This window comes from Carcharhinus amblyrhynchos, unplaced genomic scaffold (assembly GCF_965287045.1).
Source record: "Carcharhinus amblyrhynchos unplaced genomic scaffold, sCarAmb.v2.hapA scaffold_77, whole genome shotgun sequence".
NCBI classification, from domain to species: Eukaryota; Metazoa; Chordata; class Chondrichthyes; order Carcharhiniformes; family Carcharhinidae; genus Carcharhinus; species Carcharhinus amblyrhynchos.
The window spans coordinates 592,019-610,782 of record NW_027649817.1 but is presented as its reverse complement, the minus strand read 5'-3'; the positions used below and the strand labels follow the sequence as shown (position 1 = coordinate 610,782).

The 18,764-nt window shown below is 45.6% G+C and overlaps 1 protein-coding gene across 1 annotated transcript in view; it reads right to left on the bottom strand.

Moving 5' to 3' along the window:
- emx1 (empty spiracles homeobox 1) overlaps window positions 1-11,755 on the bottom strand; it is a 50,356-nt gene extending 38,601 nt beyond the window's left edge. Inside the window, exons 1-2 of the mRNA XM_080182653.1 lie at window positions 11,307-11,755; window positions 3,280-3,464 (exon numbers count right to left, since the gene is read on the bottom strand). Coding sequence (XP_080038779.1) covers window positions 3,280-3,464; window positions 11,307-11,655 — 534 coding nt within the window. The 5' untranslated portion in view covers window positions 11,656-11,755. The remainder of the gene's footprint in view (window positions 1-3,279; window positions 3,465-11,306) is intronic.
- Between the last annotated feature and the right edge of the window lie 7,009 nt (window positions 11,756-18,764).

Here is an 18,764-nt window from a genome sequence, read left to right as displayed (position 1 = left end):
GTGTGTGGAGAGTCTGTACCCGGGTGTGTGGGGAGTCTGTACCCGGGTGTGTGGGGAGTCTGTACCCGGGTGTGTGGGGAGTCTGTACCCGGGTGTGTGGGGAGTCTGTACCCGGGTGTGTGGGGAGAGTCTGTACCCGGGTGTGTGGGGAGTCTGTACCCGGGTGTGTGGGGAGTCTGTACCCGGGTGTGTGGGGAGTCTGTACCCGGGTGTGTGGGGAGAGTCTGTACCCGGGTGTGTGGGGAGTCTGTACCCGGGTGTGTGGGGAGTCTGTACCCGGGTGTGTGGGGAGTCTGTACCCGGGTGTGTGGAGTCTGTACCCGGGTGTGTGAGGAGTCTGTACCCGGGTGTGTGGAGAGTCTGTACCCGGGTGTGTGGGGAGTCTGTACCCGGGTGTGTGGAGTCTGTACCCGGGTGTGTGGGGAGTCTGTACCCGGGTGTGTGGGGAGTCTGTACCCGGGTGTGTGTGGAGTCTGTACCCGGGTGTGTGGGGAGTCTGTACCCGGGTGTGTGTGGAGTCTGTACCCGGGTGTGTGAGGAGTCTGTACCCGGGTGTGTGGGGAGTCTGTACCCGGTTGTGTGGGGAGTCTGTACCCGGGTGTGTGGGGAGTCTGTACCCGGGTGTGTGTGGAGTCTGTACCCGGGTGTGTGAGGAGTCTGTACCCGGGTGTGTGGGGAGTCTGTACCCGGGTGTGTGGGGAGTCTGTACCCAGATGTGTGGAGTCTGTACCCGGGTGTGTGGGGAGTCTGTACCCGGGTGTGTGAGGAGTCTGTACCCGGGTGTGTGGGGAGTCTGTACCCGGGTGTGTGGGGAGTCTGTACCCGGGTGTGTGGGGAGTCTGTACCCGGGTGTGTGTGGAGTCTGTACCCGGGTGTGTAGGGTGTCTGTACCCGGGTGTGTGGGGAGTCTGTACCCGGGTGTGTGTGGAGTCTGTACCCGGGTGTGTGGGGAGTCTGTACCCGGGTGTGTGTGGAGTCTGTACCCGGGTGTGTGGGGAGTCTGTACCCGGGTGTGTGGGGAGTCTGTAACAGGGTGTGTGAGGAGTCTGTACCCGGGTGTGTGGGGAGTCTGTACCCGGGTGTGTGGGGAGTCTGTACCCGGGTGTGTGGGGAGTTTGTACCCGGGTGTGTGGGGAGTCTGTACCCGGGTGTGTGGGGAGTCTGTACCCGGGTGTGTGTGGAGTCTGTACCCGGGTGTGTAGAGTGTCTGTATCCGGGTGTGTGGGGAGTCTGTACCCGGGTGTGTGGGGAGTCTGTACCCGGGTGTGTGGGGAGTCTGTACCCGGGTGTGTAGAGTGTCTGTATCCGGGTGTGTGGGGAGTCTGTACCCGGGTGTGTGGGGAGTCTGTACCCGGGTGTGTGGGGAGTCTGTACCCGGGTGTGTGGGGAGTCTGTACCCGGGTGTGTGGGGTGTCTGTACCCGGGTGTGTGGGGAGTCTGTACCCGGGTGTGTGGGGTGTCTGTACCCGGGTGTGTAGGGTGTCTGTACCCGGGCGTGTAGGGTGTCTGTACCCGGGTGTGTGGAGTCTGTACCCGGGTGTGTGTGGAGTCTGTACCCGGGTGTGTGGGGAGTCTGTACCCGGGTGTGTGGGGAGTCTGTACCCGGGTGTGTGGGGAGTCTGTACCCGGGTGTGTGGGGTGTCTGTACCCGGGTGTGTGGGGAGTCTGTACCCGGGTGTGTGGGGAGTCTGTACCCGGGTGTGTGGGGAGTCTGTACCCAGATGTGTGAGGAGTCTGTACCCGGGTGTGTGGGGAGTCTGTACCCGGGTGTGTGGGGAGTCTGTACCCGGGTGTGTAGGGTGTCTGTACCCGGGTGTGTGGGGAGTCTGTACCCGGGTGTGTGGGGAGTCTGTACCCGGGTGTGTAGGGTGTCTGTACCCGGGTGTGTGGGGAGTCTGTACCCGGGTGTGTGGGGAGTCTGTACCCGGGTGTGTGGGGAGTCTGTACCCGGGTGTGTGGGGTGTCTGTACCCGGGTGTGTGTGGAGTCTGTACCCGGGTGTGTGGGGTGTCTGTACCCGGGTGTGTGTGGAGTCTGTACCCGGGTGTGTGGAGTCTGTACCCGGGTTTGTGGAGTCTGTACCCGGGTTTGTGGAGTCTGTACCCGGGTGTGTGGGGAGTCTGTACCCGGGTGTGTGGGGAGTCTGTACCCGGGTGTGTGGAGTCTGTACCCGGGTGTGTGGGGAGTCTGTACCCGGGTGTGTGGGGAGTCTGTACCCGGGTGTGTGGGGTGTCTGTACCCGGGTGTGTGGGGAGTCTGTACCCGGGTGTGTGGGGTGTCTGTACCCGGGTGTGTGGGGAGTCTGTACCCGGGTGTGTGGGGAGTCTGTACCCGGGTGTGTGGGGTGTCTGTACCCGGGTGTGTGGGGAGTCTGTACCCGGGTGTGTGTGGAGTCTGTACCCGGGTGTGTGAGGAGTCTGTACCCGGGTGTGGGGAGTCTGTACCCGGGTGTGTGGGGAGTCTGTACCCGGGTGTGTGGGGAGTCTGTACCCGGGTGTGTGGAGTCTGTACCCGGGTGTGTGGGGAGTCTGTACCCGGGTGTGTGTGGAGTCTGTACCCGGGTGTGTGGGGAGAGTCTGTACCCGGGTGTGTGTGGAGTCTGTACCCGGGTGTGTGAGGAGTCTGTACCCGGGTGTGTGGAGTCTGTACCCGGGTGTGTGTGGAGTCTGTACCCGGGTGTGTGAGGAGTCTGTACCCGGGTGTGTGGAGTCTGTACCCGGGTGTGTGTGGAGTCTGTACCCAGGTGTGGGGAGTCTGTACCCGGGTGTGTGTGGAGTCTGTACCCAGGTGTGGGGAGTCTGTACCCGGGTGTGTGGGGAGTCTGTACCCAGGTGTGGGGAGTCTGTACCCGGGTGTGTGTGGAGTCTGTACCCGGGTGTGTGGGGAGTCTGTACCCGGGTGTGTGGGGAGTCTGTAACCCGGGTGTGTGGGGAGTCTGTACCCGGGTGTGTGTGGAGTCTGTACCCGGGTGTGTGGGGAGTCTGTACCCGGGTGTGTGGGGAGTCTGTACCCGGGTGTGTGGGGAGTCTGTACCCGGGTGTGTGGGGAGTCTGTACCCGGGTGTGTGGGGAGTCTGTACCCGGGTGTGTGGGGAGTCTGTACCCGGGTTTGTGGGGTGTCTGTACCCGGGTGTTAGGCAGACTCTTAGCTATACAGTAAAAGCCCCTTCAGCCCATCACCCTGTGCTGTTCCAATACTGTGTATTTTAGTCTGTTTCCCAGTACGGTCCCTGCCTTGGCCCCGGCAGTGTCGATGGGAACACCGGATTGCTCAGTCTTACCTGTGTTTCTGATAGGCTCAGACTGCTTGCCAGCTGCTTCCTCTCCGCTCCCACCACATAGTGATTCTTCTCAAAGGCTCTCTCCAGGCGGAGCAGCTGCGATGGGGAGAAGGCGGTCCGGATTCTCTTGGGCTTCCTGGCGAAGGGTCCATGCAGTAACATAGACTCGTGAGCTGCATCAGTCCCTGTGGAACAGAGAGAGAGTGGATCAATGTGGGAATGTCTACCTGTGCAGGCCAGCCGGATAAACCCATTCCCAAATCCCTATGGAGCAGAGAGAGTGGATCAATGTGGGAATGTCTACCTGTGCGGGCCAGCCGGATAAACCCATTCCCAAATCCCTATGGAGCAGAGAGAGTGGATCAATGTGGGAATGTCTACCTGTGCGGGCCAGCCGGATAAACCCATTCCCAAATCCCTATGGTGCAGAGAGAGTGGATCAATGTGGGAATGTCTACCTGTGCGGGCCAGCCGGACAAACCCATTCCCAAATTCCTGTGGAGCAGAGAGAGTGGATCAATGTGGGAATGTCTACCTGTGCAGGCCAGCCGGATAAACCCATTCCCAAATCCCCGTGGGGCAGAGAGAGTGGATCAATGTGGGAATGTCTACCTGTGCAGGCCAGCCGGATAAACCCATCCCCAAATCCCCTCCTGCAGCTGCTCTCCTCACTCTCCCTGTAAACTCTCCTTCACTTTCCATTATCTTTTCTTCTATTTCTTCAAATCCAATCTCGAATTTTTCTCTCCTTTGTCTTTCCTTCCTTCTCACTCTCATCCTCTCTGCTTTTACTCCAATGCTTTCTTCCTTGTTTTCTCCTGTTTATTTCTGCCACTTATTTCCCTCTCTCCCTTCTCTCCTTCTAATCCACTTTCTCTCTCAACCTCTTTCTCGCTCACACACATTCTCTCACTCTCACTCACTTTTTCTCTCGGTCTCCTCCTCTCTCGCTTTTTTCTCTCTCATTCCCTCACTTTCTCTCGCACTCTCTTTCTCTCTCATTCCCTCACTCACTTTTTCTCTTTCTTGCTCTTTTTCTCCCTCTCTTTCTCACTCACTTCTCTCTCTATCCCTTTTTTCTCTCTCACTCAGTTCTCTCTCACTCTCACTGTTTTTCTCTCTCGCCCTCTTTCTCCTTCTCCCCCTCGCTCGTTCTCTCTCTATTTCGCTCTATCTCGCCCTCTTTCTCTCTCTCTCTCTCTCTCTCTTTCCTTCGATTGCCCAGAGTTTATTTTTCAATCTCAAGCCAATGCTTGTTAGAAACCTCAGTCCCGGCCGGGAATCGGGAGAAGGATTCTTTCTGAGCTCTGGTTAACTTGTCGGTATTTCCCGCAAACGCCCCTCAGTTCACAGGGAGTTTGTGCCGATGGGGAAAAGCCTCTCTTAACAGGTTCACACTGCTGTTTAATTCGGGAATTGTACAGAGCAACAGCCGGCAAACAGGGGAAAAAAATCTCTTTAATTTAGAAATAGCAATTCCATTTCAAAGTATTATTTCAAACACGCGCGATATAAAAGACGGTGAGATGTGGAGAAATGTCGACGTTATGATCCTTCCCTAACCATCCCGTTTACCTGCCTAACTTTACCTTGGGAGTGAATTCTGTAGACTTTATCACAATGATATGGGACACTGGGGGAAGCAGAGCTGGAGAAATGTGGACACTGGACCCCTTCCCCAGGCATGAGACAGAGGGATTGAGTGGAATGCCCCCATGGTGTTTGGGAGAATTAAAGGTGATCCCATTAAAACAAAGACCCCTGGAGGGTTTTCCTGGCCTGGGGAAATCTAATGAACTGGCTTCAGGATAAGTGACTGAGAGCAGGAGACGCCACTCGATGCAGGGGTGGCGCGGTGGGTCAGCACTGCTGCCTCACAGCGCCAGGGACCCGGGTTCGTATTCCCCGCTCGGGTTACTGTCTGTGAGGAGTCTGCGTGGGTTTTCTCCTGGTGTTGTCAGGCTTCTTACTGGGTTTCCTGGCACAGCCCGAAAGATGTGGAGGTTAGGGTGCATTGGCCATGCTAAATCCTCCCTCAGTGTAACTGAACGGGTGGCGGGCAGGGGGGAATTTTCACAGTAACTTCACTGCACTGTTCATTGTAATGTCAGCCTGCTTCTGATAATAATAAATAAACTCTACTTTAGGGGGTTGTGAATCTTTGGAAAGTCCTGAAGAAAGGGGTGATTACAGCACTAACTGTTTGTGATCAGTGTAGCTTCTACTTCAGATATGAAGCAAGCGTGTCAATTTAATAAAATTTCTCCCAGATAACTGTTGATTTGATTTATTATTTGTCACAAGTATTAGCATACAGTGAAAAGCGTTGTTTCTTGCATACTATATGGGCAAAACATACCGTACCACAGAGAAGGAAAGGAGAGGGTGCGGAATGCAGTGTTAAAACTAGGGTGTAGAGCATTATTAGAGAGTTTAAAAGAGTTAGAATGAAGTTCTAGAAGCAAAGAACCAGAGTAAAAGATAAAATTAGAAGGTGTACTGGGTACAACTTTCATGCGGTCATCTCACTCCAGTGCCACCGATTTGATTTATTATTGCCACATGTACAGTGAAAAGTTTCTTGCACACTATACAGGTGTGTTTTCGTAGAGTACATAGGGGAGAAGGAAAGGAGAGATGGAACATGTGGAGGCTCCATCGTCAAATATATTCAGAGTGCTGGATCGGGGGGACATTCAGAGATATGCAGAGAGAGGAGAAGAGGGAGAGGAAGAGAGAGAGGGGGAAAGATAGAGGGGGAAGGGAGAGGGGACAGAGAGGGAGAACAAAGAGGGGGAGAGAAGGGAAAGAGAGGGGAGAGAGAGGGGGAAGAGAGAGAGAGGGGGAGGGAAAGGAGAGAGAGGAAGAGAGAGAGAGGGAAAAGAGAGAAAGAGAGGAGAAGAGAGAGGGGTGGGGGGAAGAGAGACAGGTGGGAGAGAGGAAGAGAGAGAGAGGAGGGAAGGGGGAGAGAGGAAGAGAGATTGGAAAGAGACAGGGGGAAGACAAAGGGCAGAAGAGAAACAAGGAAGAGATGGGGAAAGAGAGGAGGAAGAGAGAGAGAAAGTGGGAAAAGGAAGAGAGATAAGGAAGAGAGAGGGGAAAAGAGAGAGAAATAGCGGACAGACAGAAAAGCAGCCATGGTTTTATTGACTGGGAGAGGCAGGTTGGAGGGGCCGAGTGGCCTTCTCCAACTCTCTATTCCTCTCTATCCTTGGGTCCCTGCTAATGCTGTGTAGACAGGTTAAATAAAGGTGAGGGAAATATTAACAGTGAAGATTTGAGACAAAGTTTAAAAAGCACCCGGGAGCCCCGGGAAATTCTCAAATCCCGAGCCCCTGAATCATAAACCAGAGAGAGAGAGAAAAAACTTCCGATACTGCCCCCGGTGATCAGACTGGGCTTTAGTTTGAGGAGGGAGAGGGGGAGAGAGCTCACCTCCTGACTATCACTGTTCCTTTGGGAAAGTTTACCAGGTTCTGTGAGTGTGAAGCTGCTCTTTCCCAGCATTATCCCTATCCCTATCCCAGCACTATCCCTATCCCAGCACTATCCCTATCCCTATCCCGGCACTATCCCTATCCCAGCACTATCCCTATCCCAGCAATATCCCTGTCCCAGCACTATCCCTATCCCTGTCCCAGCACTATCCCTATCCCTATTCCAGCACTATCCCGATCCCAGCACTATCCCTGTCCCAGCAATATCCCTGTCCCAGCACTATCCCTATCCCAGCACTATCCCTATCCCTATCCCAGCAATATCCCTGTCCCAGCACTATCCCTATATCCCTATCCCAGCACTATCCCTATCCCAGCACTATCCCTATCCCTATCCCGGCACTATCCCTATCCCAGCACTATCCCTATCCCAGCAATATCCCTGTCCCAGCACTATCCCTATCCCTGTCCCAGCACTATCCCTATCCCTATTCCAGCACTATCCCGATCCCAGCACTATCCCTGTCCCAGCAATATCCCTGTCCCAGCACTATCCCTATCCCAGCACTATCCCTATCCCTATCCCAGCAATATCCCTGTCCCAGCACTATCCCTATATCCCTATCCCAGCACTATCCCTATCCCAGCACTATCCCTATCCCTATCCCAGCACTATCCCTATCCCTATCCCAGCACTATCCCTGTCCCTATCCCAGCACTATCCCTATCCCAGCACTATCCCTATCCCAGCACTATCCCTAATCCAGCACTATCCCTATCCCTGTCCCTGTCCCTACCCCAGCACTATCCCTGTCCCTATCCCAGCACTATCCCTACCCCAGCACTATCCCTGTCCCTATCCCAGCACTATCCCTGTCCCTATCCCAGCACTATCCCTATCCCAGCACTATCCCTATCCCTATCCCTATCCCAGCACTATCCCTATCCCAGCACTATCCCTATCCCAGCACTATCCCTATGTCCCTATCCCAGCACTATCCCTGTCCCTACCCCAGCACTATCCCTGTCCCTATCCCAGGTCTATCCCTATCCCAGCACTATCCCTGTCCCTTTCCCAGCACTATCCCTATCCCTGTCCCTATCCCAGCACTATCCCTATCCCTATCCCAGCACTATCCCTATCCCTATCCCAGCACTATCCCTATCCCTATCCCAGCACTATCCCTATCCCTCTCAATCACTCCACAGCACAGACACAGCCGGGTTTGAGAATTCTTGCTGCTGTTGGATATTTTGCGCCTGTCTTTCAGATTTACAATTCCTTCTATATCAAGAATTTTTTAATGATGAGGGGTGGGGGGGGGGGGGCTTCGCGCTAATCATTTCCCCCAGTGTTTCTTTAAACCAGTTTCTCTGCCAGTCCCGCACAGAAACATTCTTTCCCTCCTCTCTCGCTCCATCTCTCCCTGTCTGTTTCCCATTCTTCCTTCCTTCTATTTTAAGCCCCCTTCTCCACTTTCATTCTCCTCACTTTATCACTCTCTCCAGCTCTCTCTCTCTCTCATTCCCTCTTTCTCACTCCCCTTCTCCCTCCAGTTTCTTTCGCGCGCTCTCCTTCATTCACTCCCTCTCACATTCTCTCTCTCCCTTGCTTTCCCTTCCTCGCGCCCTTTCACCATCACTCATTCCCTGTCGCTTATTCCTTCCCACCCCCTCTGAACCGTTCATCCGATCACGCCCTCACTTTCGTACACTCTTTTTCTCCCTCCATCACACTTTCCATCACTCTCTCTTCCGCGCATACTTTCTCCCTCTCTCCTTCATTCTGTCACCCTCCCTTTTCTTTCTTCCTCCATCGCTCTTTATCATTCTCTCATTTTTCTCCATCACTCTCGCCTTTCCTTTCCTCCCTCTATCACTCTTATTTTCCCCTCCCTTATTTTCCCCTTCTCTACATTATTCTATACCCTTCACTTTCTCTTTCTCTATCTCTGTCACTCTCTCATATATCTCCCTCTCTCCTTCTCTCTATCACTCTCTCATTTATCTCCCTCTCGCCTCTCTATCACTCTCATTTTCTCTTCCTCGTACACTTTCTCCCTCTTTACTCTATCACTCTCACTTTCTCTCCATCCCTCTCTCTCTCTCCACCACTTTTGTCATTTATCTCCCTCCCTCCACCACTCTCATTTTCTCTTCCTCGTACACTTTCTCCCTCTCTCCATCATTTTCTCTTTCCCTCTGCCTATCACTCCCTCTCTCTGCTTATCACTCCCTCTCTCCCTATCACCCCTCTCTCTCTATCACCCTCTGGCTTTCCCTCTCATCCGCTTCCAGCTTGCAGGAATGGAGAATGTGAGACGGGAATCTCACATTTTGTGTGTAGACCCGATGATCACAATCTAACAGATTCAACCCGCCCGCTTGTCCCATTGTCCCTGCAAAATACACACCTTTCTACGGCTTAGATTTCCTCTCCTATTCAATAACCCTCACTGCAGGCATCCCCCCCCCCCCCCCCACCTCTCTGTGTGTGTCTCTCGGGCTATCTGAGGTTGTATTAATTTTGTGGAGTGGGCTTTGGAGGCGAGCGAAGATTTAAAAAGTTAGGAACAAAACCTAATTTTAACCCAACGAAGAAACGTGTGTTCGGTGAGGAGCGTTTGAACTCTTGTCGAGATTGGGGGAAGCAGTGAATTCGAATCGTTAGCGGATCTGTTACCGGATCACACCTGCTTTCAGAAAACCTTCTAACAAATCCCAGCTTCTCAAAACCCCAACAGAGAGAAACAGAACTGGGAGCGCGGGGGGCGGAAACAGGAGAAAATCGAAATCAAACGGCACTAAAAGCCACTGTTTTTTACAAAAAATATTTTAAAAATATTGTCATGTTTTTTATTGAAAGGAAACTATAAAAATACTCTTTGAACGATAACTGCAGCAGGATTGTTGCTGTAACTCTCACTATTTAATAAACCAGACTTGAGTTAACTCCTGTATCAATAAATCTGTAAAAATAAAATCACCCCTCTTATTAACAGCCCAGTGGCCAAAACCAGTCCCAATTTCAACGCGGAAGATAAATTAGTAAATCTCTGGAATGCTTTTCTCAATTTTTAATTCCATTTCGTTCTGAATTTATATATATATATCTTTTTAAAAGAATGTCTCGTTCTGTTTGTCTAAAAGCAACCCCGTCGCTTCGGCCCCAATACACGGCCAGGTCACATTCTGTCAAATATACCAAACGTCAGGCCATTCAGCCCCTCCAAGCTCCTTCTCCACAATTCCATTCCATCCCCCCGATTTTCCGATCCCCCAACGGAAAGCTCTGCTCAACCCCAGTCCTCTGCATTTTTCACTTTACCCCGAAATTCCCATCCTCTCGGCGGAGAGAGATTGAAAAAAAAAGCTTCCGTGAGCGACGAATTCCTGAGAGCACTTGTAGAAATATTTCCCCGTTACAGATCAAACCGCAAACCATGGAAATAAAAATCAAACGGGGGTAGGTTAGAACCGACCGCATTTATCATTTCGTTTATTTGAGTCCCTGACCCCATTTTTTAGCAGTTTAATTTTAAAGTTGCGCTCAGGTTGGAGGTGATTTTTGCTTCCACTCTCCTTAACGTTGGATATTTTCCTGGCTTTTCAAGGAAGTTTATAGGAATCTCCCAATATCTCCCGTTTTAGCTTTGACAAAGGGTCACCTAGACTGGAAACACCAGCTCTTTTTCTCTCCTTACAAATACTGCCAGGCCTGCTGAGATTTTTTTTCCAGCATTTCTCTCTTAAGGTGATCCTAATCTTGAACAGGAAAAACCTCGCACGCCCAGCCTGAGAGAGGAAAACCCGAGCGCCCTGTGCACTCACTTTATTTCGGTCAATATTCGCCCGTTCAAATGAATTTAAAACCTGCCCAAACAAACTAGACCACACTCTAGATTCCGTTCCTCGGTCTAATTTTGTCCACGCATGGAAGGTTCGTTTATAAAAAAATATTAAATTGCTTCTTGGATATTGAAACAAGAGTCTTTAAATCGTTTCTTTTCCCTTCCCGAAAGCTAGTTTGATATTTGCTACAAAATTATTCTGAAATCACCTCTCCCCTTGTTAGCCAAGGCGCTTCGAATATATCAATGGCCTCAATATTTATTGATATACCTGACATTGTACGTAAATATAGCTGACACACACACACTCTCTCTCTGTAGACACCGACGCGCGTATTTTATATATAAGCGAGATTGATGCCTACATTACAATTACTCATCTTAACAAAAAATATCTGTTAAAATAATTTATATCATTATATATTTGTTGTATCAAAATTACACTATCAATTATAGATAGAAGTTACAATTTGTAGCATTTATAGACGAGTAAAGCTACTATATATATGATACACAAGCCGTATTTTAAAAGGACTTGTGGATTTTGTATACATTATCCTGCTAAAATAGTTGCATTTTTCGATCTTGCAATTTCTATACATATAGCAATGATATTTTTCTACTATTAATCTCAATTTATTAGAGTGAATATTAGCGTTCCTCTGCAGAGTTGCTGCAGACGGTGTTATCCGTTCTTTTTGGGGATGGATAAATCTTTTTACCTGAACGCCGCTCTTACCTTGAAATCTGTGGCCAAAGAAGCGATTCCTCAGGACCCAGGGATAAAAATTGAGCGGGTCCCTGTGCTGGGGCGCGAAGAAGGGGTGGTGGGTTTGCAGGTGGTGCGTCCCAAGCTGGTGAGGGTGGACGGGCAGCGAGGGATGGTGACTGACCGCTTCCTGGAACACCAGGTCCGGCCCGGAGTACAGCGAGCGACCCGCCGCCTGGAAGCTACTGGCGAAAGCATCGGCGGAGGGCGGGTAGGTGACGGCGGTGGGACGGAGAGGCTCCTCCGGGGACAGGGGGCTGTGATCCTTCGCTACCAGGGACTCGATGGTGAAACAGCGCTTACTGGCTGAATGAAACATGACTTTCTGTGTTTGAGCGCAAGGGGAGAGGGGGGAATTCAAAGTCTTCAGTTGATTTTGCCAGGCAAGGTTTGATAGGAGAGGAGGTGGGGTGGGGGGGGGGGGGTGGTGGAGTGGGGGGGGGGGGTACAGGAGTGTGGAGCAGACGTGTCAGGAATGGAGCAAGGGCACATCCATTCATATAGTGCAATGAGTTCCCTTATGGAAATGTCCAGACACCCAGGGACTCATTAGAGGCTGTCTTTCTGTTGTGTCTCTTTAGAGAGAGAGAGACTGGGGAGGAGGTGGAGCAGGGATTAGTGTAAGGGCAGAGTGGGTGGGTGGGGAGGGGGGGAAGAAGAGGCTGGTGAAGTATGTTGCTACCTGGCTTGTGGGATTGGCAGGCACAGTTCCTCACCTGCCCATTTTGCAGGGACACCTGCAGCCCCCACCCCCCAGAAACCGCCACCCACCCCCCCACGACCCAGCCCAGCCTCAGTGGGCGGCTGTAGCCAGTTTGCAACCGGGACCAGGGAGAGGAGGGGGTGGTGGGGCGGGGGGGGGGTGGGAGAGGGTGAAGGCCAGCTCCTGTCTCCTCACACCCTCCCAATAAGGATCCTTATCTGGGCCGAGTGCAGAGAAATTTACAACTCATTTGTCAACACACAAAACGGAATAAAAAGAAAACGCTTACGAAATGTTCAGCGGGTCAGGCAGTGTGTGTGTGTGATGTATCAAAGGGCCAAGGACCCCAAGGGTTCGAGTCTCTCTAATCAAAGATCAAAGACCTGAAATGTTCTCCTCCAGACCCACTAAATATTTACAAACATTTTCTGCTTTTATTTCCGATTTCCAGCATTTTGCTTTTGTAACAGATCAAAATAGTTCGAAATATCTGAACACAACATTCCCTCACAACAGCGCTAGATGTTTTTTTTTATTCCCCCTGCTCCGTGATATTTATAAACAGGGCAGCTCACGTTAAAACTTTCATCATTCAATCTGCACTTTGTGTGAATGCGGGACCGTGCAATATATTTACTGGATGTCAGGATGTGCGAACTCGACAACAACCTGTTAATTTCCGTAGAATCGAACCCCAAAACTGATCACTGCTCATTTCTCGAAAGGGGGAGAAATGTCAGCGGCCGTCGCGTCGGGCAATTTTGTTCGAAGATTTGAGGGTAAAGGTTGGAACGAGAGTGAGTGGTGGACTGTGAAGTTTGGGACTGAGTTCCGGGTAATGAATGGTTTATTGAAGACGGAGAGAATGGGTCCATGGTGGGAATTGTTTTCGAGTACAGTAAGGATGAAAGGGGAAAATATATACATATATACATGTGTAACTGTGTGTGTGTGCTCGCGTGTAGAAGGACAATCACGTGTGTAGATTTTTAAAATACATCAGTGTAAAGATTGCTGTTAATTGTGTCTTAAGATTGTTATATATTGTGTGTGTGAAGATGTTATTCATTGTATGTGTGAAGGTTATATAACGCGTATGTGAAAATTGTTATATATTATGTGAAAATTGTTACATATTGTGTGTGAAGATTGCTATATATTATGTATGAAAATTGTTATATATTGTGTGAAGATTGCTATATATTGTGTATGAAAATTGTTGTATATTGTACGTGAAAATTGTTATATATTCTGTGTGAAGATTGCTATATATTATGTATGAAAATTATTATATATTGTATTTGTGAAGATTAAAGTCATAGTCATAAAAATTTACAGCCCTGGAAATGGGCCCTTCGACCCAACCTGTTCATACCACCCCTTTTTTAACTCCAAAGTTACTCCTAATTACCTGCGATTGGCCCATATCCCTCTATACCCATCGTCCCCATGTAATGGTGTAAAAGACAAAATTGTACCCACCTCTACTTACCACCTCTGACCGCTCATTCCAGACACTCATTATCCTCTGTGTGAACATTTGCTCATCTGGACCCAATGTATTTCTCCTCTCTCACCTTAAATCTATACCCTTTAGTTTTAGACTCTCCCATCTTTGGGAAAAGATATTGACTATGCCCCTCATTATTTTGTTTTGTAGACCTCTATAAGATCACTCCTAAACCTCCTACGCGCCAGAGAAACAAATCCCATTCTATCCAGCCTCTCCTTATAACTCAAAATATCAAGTCCCAGCAGCATCCTAGTAAATCTTTTCTGCACTCTTTCTAGTTTAATAATATCCTTTCTATAATAGGGTGGCGAGAACTGGACACAGTATTCCAAGTGTAGCCTTACCCATGTCTTATACAACTTCAACAAGACATCCCAACTCCTGTATTCAATGTTCTGACCGATGAAACCAGTATGCTGAATGCTTTCTTCACCACTCTGTCCACCTGTGACTCCACTTTCAACGAGCTATGAATCTGTACCCCTAGATCCCTTTGTTCTATACCCTACCATTAACTGAGTATGTCCCATTCTGGTTCAGTCTACCAAAATGCATCACCTCGCATTTAGCTAAATTAAACTCCATCTGCCACTTACCAGTCCACTGGCCCAATTGATCAAGATTCCGTTGGAATCCTAGATAACCTTCTTCACTGTCCACCATGCCACCAATCTTGGTGACAACTGTAAACTTACTAACCATGCCTCCTAAGTTCTCATGCAAATCGTTAATATAAATGACAAGCAACAATGGACCCAGCACCAAATCCCTGAGGCAATGTATAACAATTGCTGATTGTTCTATATTGTGTGTGAGAATTTTGTTATATATTGTATATTTGAAGATTGTTACATATTGTGTGTGAAAATTGTTACATATTATGTGTCTGAAGATTGTTATATATTGTGTATGAAGATTGTTTTACATTGTGTGTGAAAATCATCGTACATTGTATGTGTGAATATTGCTATATATTGTGTGTGCACAGATTGTTATATATTGCATGTGTGAAAATATTACATATTGTGTGTGTGCAGATTGTTATATATTGTGCATGAAAATTATATATTGTGTGAATGAAGATCATTACATATTGTGTGTGAAGATTGTTACATACTGTGTGTGAAGATTCATATATATTGTGTGTGGAGAATGTTATATATTGTATGAAGATTGTTCTATATTGTGTGTGAATATTGATATATATTGTGTATGCAGAATTTTATATATTCTGCATGTGAAGATTGCAATGTATTGTGTGTGTGAAAATCGTTATATATCATGTGTGATGATTGATATATATTGTGTATGCAGCATTTTATATATTGTGTGTGTGAAGGTTGTTAAATATTGTGTGAAGATTGTTGTATATTGTATGTGAAGTTTGCTATTCATTTATTGTGTGAAGATTGTTATGTCTTGTGTCTGAAGATTGTTTTTGATTGTGTATTTGAAGATTGTTATATATTCTGAGTGAAGATTGTTACATATTTTGTGTGAACATTGTTAAATATTATATGTATAAAGATTGTTAAATATTGTATGTGCGAAGATCATTATTTATCTGTGTGTGTGCAAATTGTTAGATATTGCATGGCTGAACATTGTTACATATTTTGTTTGAAGATTGTTATTTATTGCGTGTGTGAAGATGATTAAATATTGTATGAGTGAAGATTATTATATGTTGCATGTGAAGATTATTATATATTGTGTGTGAAGGTTGATATATGTAATGTATGTAGAATTTTATATATTGTGTGTGTGAAGATTGTTCCATATTCTGTGTTTGTGAACATTGTTATATATTGTGTGTGAAGATTCTTATGTATTTTGTGGATGAATATTATTATATATTGTGTGTGTAAATGTTGTTATATATTGTGTGTGTGAAAATTGTTATATATTGTGTGTGTGAGAATTGTTATATATATATTGTGTGTGTGAAGAGTGTCATATATTGTGTGTTTGTGAACATAGTTATATATAGCATTTGTTTGTGGAGGTTGTTATATATTTTATATGTGAATGTAGTTATATTTTGTGTCTGAAGATTGTTATATATTGTGTGTGTGTGAAGATTGTTATCTATTGTGTGTGAAAATTGTTATATATTGTGTGTGATGATTGTTATATATTTTGTGTGAAGGTTGTCATATATTGTGTGTGATGATTGTTATATATTTTGTGTGAAGGTTCTTACATTGTTTGCATGAAGATTGTTTATGTTGTGTGTGTGAAGAATGCTACATATTGCGTGTGAAGAATGCTACATATTGTGTGTGAAGACTGTTATATATTGTGTGTGTGAAGCTGGTTATATATTGTGTGTGAAGATTGTCATGTATTGTGTATGTGAGAGTTTTATATATTGTCTGTGAAAAATCTTATATTTTGTGTGTGTGAGGATTGAGAAATGTGTGTGAAGATTGTTATATATTGTATGGGTGAAGATTGTTATATATTGTATGTGTGAAGATTGTTATATATTGTGTGTGTGAAGATTGTTATGGATTCTGTATTGGAAAATTGTTATAGATTGTGTGAGAATATTATTACATATTTTGTGCCAAGATTGTTATGTGTTGTGTGTGTGAAGATTGTTATTTATCGCGAGAAGATTATTACATAATGTGTGTGAAGATTGATATATTTTGTGTATGCAGAATTTTCAGTATGTGTGTGTGAAGTTTGTTAAATATTATCTGTGTGAAGATAGTTATATATTGTGTGTGAAGATTGTATATATTGTGTGTGAAGATTGTTATATATTGTGTGTTAAGATTGTTATATATTGTGTGTGTGAAGAATGCTGTGCATTGTGCTTGAAGATTGTTATATATTGTGTATGCATAATTTTATGTATTGTGTGTGAAGATTGTTATATATTGTGAGTGAAGACTGTTACATATTTTGTGAGAAAATTGTTAAATATTATATGTGCGAAGATCATTATTTAGCTCTGTGTGTGCAGATTATTCTATATATTGTGTGTGTAAAGATTGTTATATATTGTGTGTGCGATGATTGATATATATTGTGCATGCAGAATTTTATATCTTTTGTGTGAAAATTGTTATATATTGTGTGAATGAAGATTTTTATAGTTTGTGTGTGATGATTGATATATATATAGTGTATGCAGAATTTTATATTTTCTGTGTGTGAAGATTGTTAAATATTATGTGTGTGAAGATTGTTATATATTGTGTGTGAAGTTTGCTATTTATTGAGTATGTGATGATTGTTATATATTGTGTTTGAAGATTGTTATATGTTGTGAGTGATGATTGTTACATCTTTTGTGTGAAGATTGTTAAAGATTGTATGTGTGAAGATCATTATATATTGTGTGTGCAGAGTGTTAGATATTATGTGGCTGAACATTGTTACATATTGTGTCTGAAGATTGTTATTTTGTGTGCAAAGATTGACATATATTGTGTGCGAAGATTGTTATCTGTTGTGTGTGAAGGTTGTTATATATTGTGTTTGAAGAATATATTATGTTATATCTTATGTATTTGAAGATTGTTATTGTGAGTGAGATTGTCACATATTTTGAGTGAAGGTTGTTACATATTGTGTGTGAAGATTCTTATATATTGTGTGAAGATTATTATATATTGTATGCGTGAAAGTTTAACATATTGTGTGTGTGAAGGTTGTTACATATTGTGCGTGAAGATTTTTTGTCACATGTATTAGCATACATGTTAGAGGATTGTTATGCATTTTGTATGAAGAATGTTATATATCGTGTGTGTAGATTGTTATATATTGTGTCTGAAGATTGCTATATATTGTGTGTGAAGATTGTTGCATATTATGTGTGAAGATTGTTATATATTGTGTGTATGAAGATCGTTATATATTGTATGTGAAGATTGTTATATATATTGTGCAAATGAAGATTGTTATATACTGTATGAATATTGATATATATTGTGTAAGGATCGGCAACAATACCTCCTCAACACCGGTGCCCCGCATATCTATGTCCCCCCCATCCCACCCACCCTCCCCCCACCTCCTCATACTATACTCCTTATAGACCAATGACTGTGATGCCAAATTACCTTCCAATTCGATTTTCAAGCTTGCTGATGACACCACTATAGTGAGGCAGATCGCAAACAATGATGAGACAGCATTCAGGAATGAGATAAAGTGTCTGGTGAACTGAATCAGTAACAATAATCTCTCCCTCAATGTCAACATAACGAAGGAGATTATCATTGACTTCAGGAAACCTAGAGGAGAACATGCCCCTGACTACATCAAGGGTGATGTAGTAGAAAGTGTTGAGAGCTTCAAGATTTTAGGTGTTCAGATCAGCAACAACCAGTCCTGATCCCCCCATGCAGACACTATAGTTACGAATGCCTCGACTTTCTTAGAAGACTAACAAAATTTGGTATGTGAGCTCCGACTCTCACCAACTTTTACAGATGCGCCATAGAAAACATTCTTTCTAGTTGTACCACAACTTGGTATGGCTCCTGCTCTGCCCAAGATTGCAAGAAACTACAAAACATCATGAATGTAACTAAGTCCACCACAAAAAGCAGCCTCCCATCTATTGACTCTGTCTGGACTCCCCGCTGCCTCAACAAAGCAGCCAGCATAATTAAGGATCCCACACACCCCAGACATTCTCTCTTCCACCTTCTTCCACAGGGAAAAAGATACAAAAGTCTGAGGTCACGTACCAAATGAAGAACAGCTTCTTCACTGCTGTCATCAGACTTTTGAATGGACCTACCTTGCATTAAATTGATCTTTCTCTACATTCTAACTCTAACTGTACTACTACATTCTGCACTTTCTCATTTCTTCTCTATGAATGGTATGCTTTGCTTGTATAACGCACAAGAAACAATACTTTTCACTGTATGCCAATAGATGTGACAATAATAAATTAAATCAAAATTATATATATTGCATGTGTGAAGATTCTGTCTGAAGATCTGTTATATATTGTGTGTGAAGATTGTTATGTATGTTGTGTGTATAAAGGTTATGTATTGTGTGTGTGAAGATTATTATATATCATGCATGAAGATTGTGATAGAACGTGTATATGAAGATTGTTTTATATATATTGTTGGTGTAAATGTTGTTATTTATTGTGTGTTTGTGGATATTGTTACATATTGTGTGTGTTTGAAGATTGTTATAAGAACATAAGAACATAAGAAATAGGAGCAGG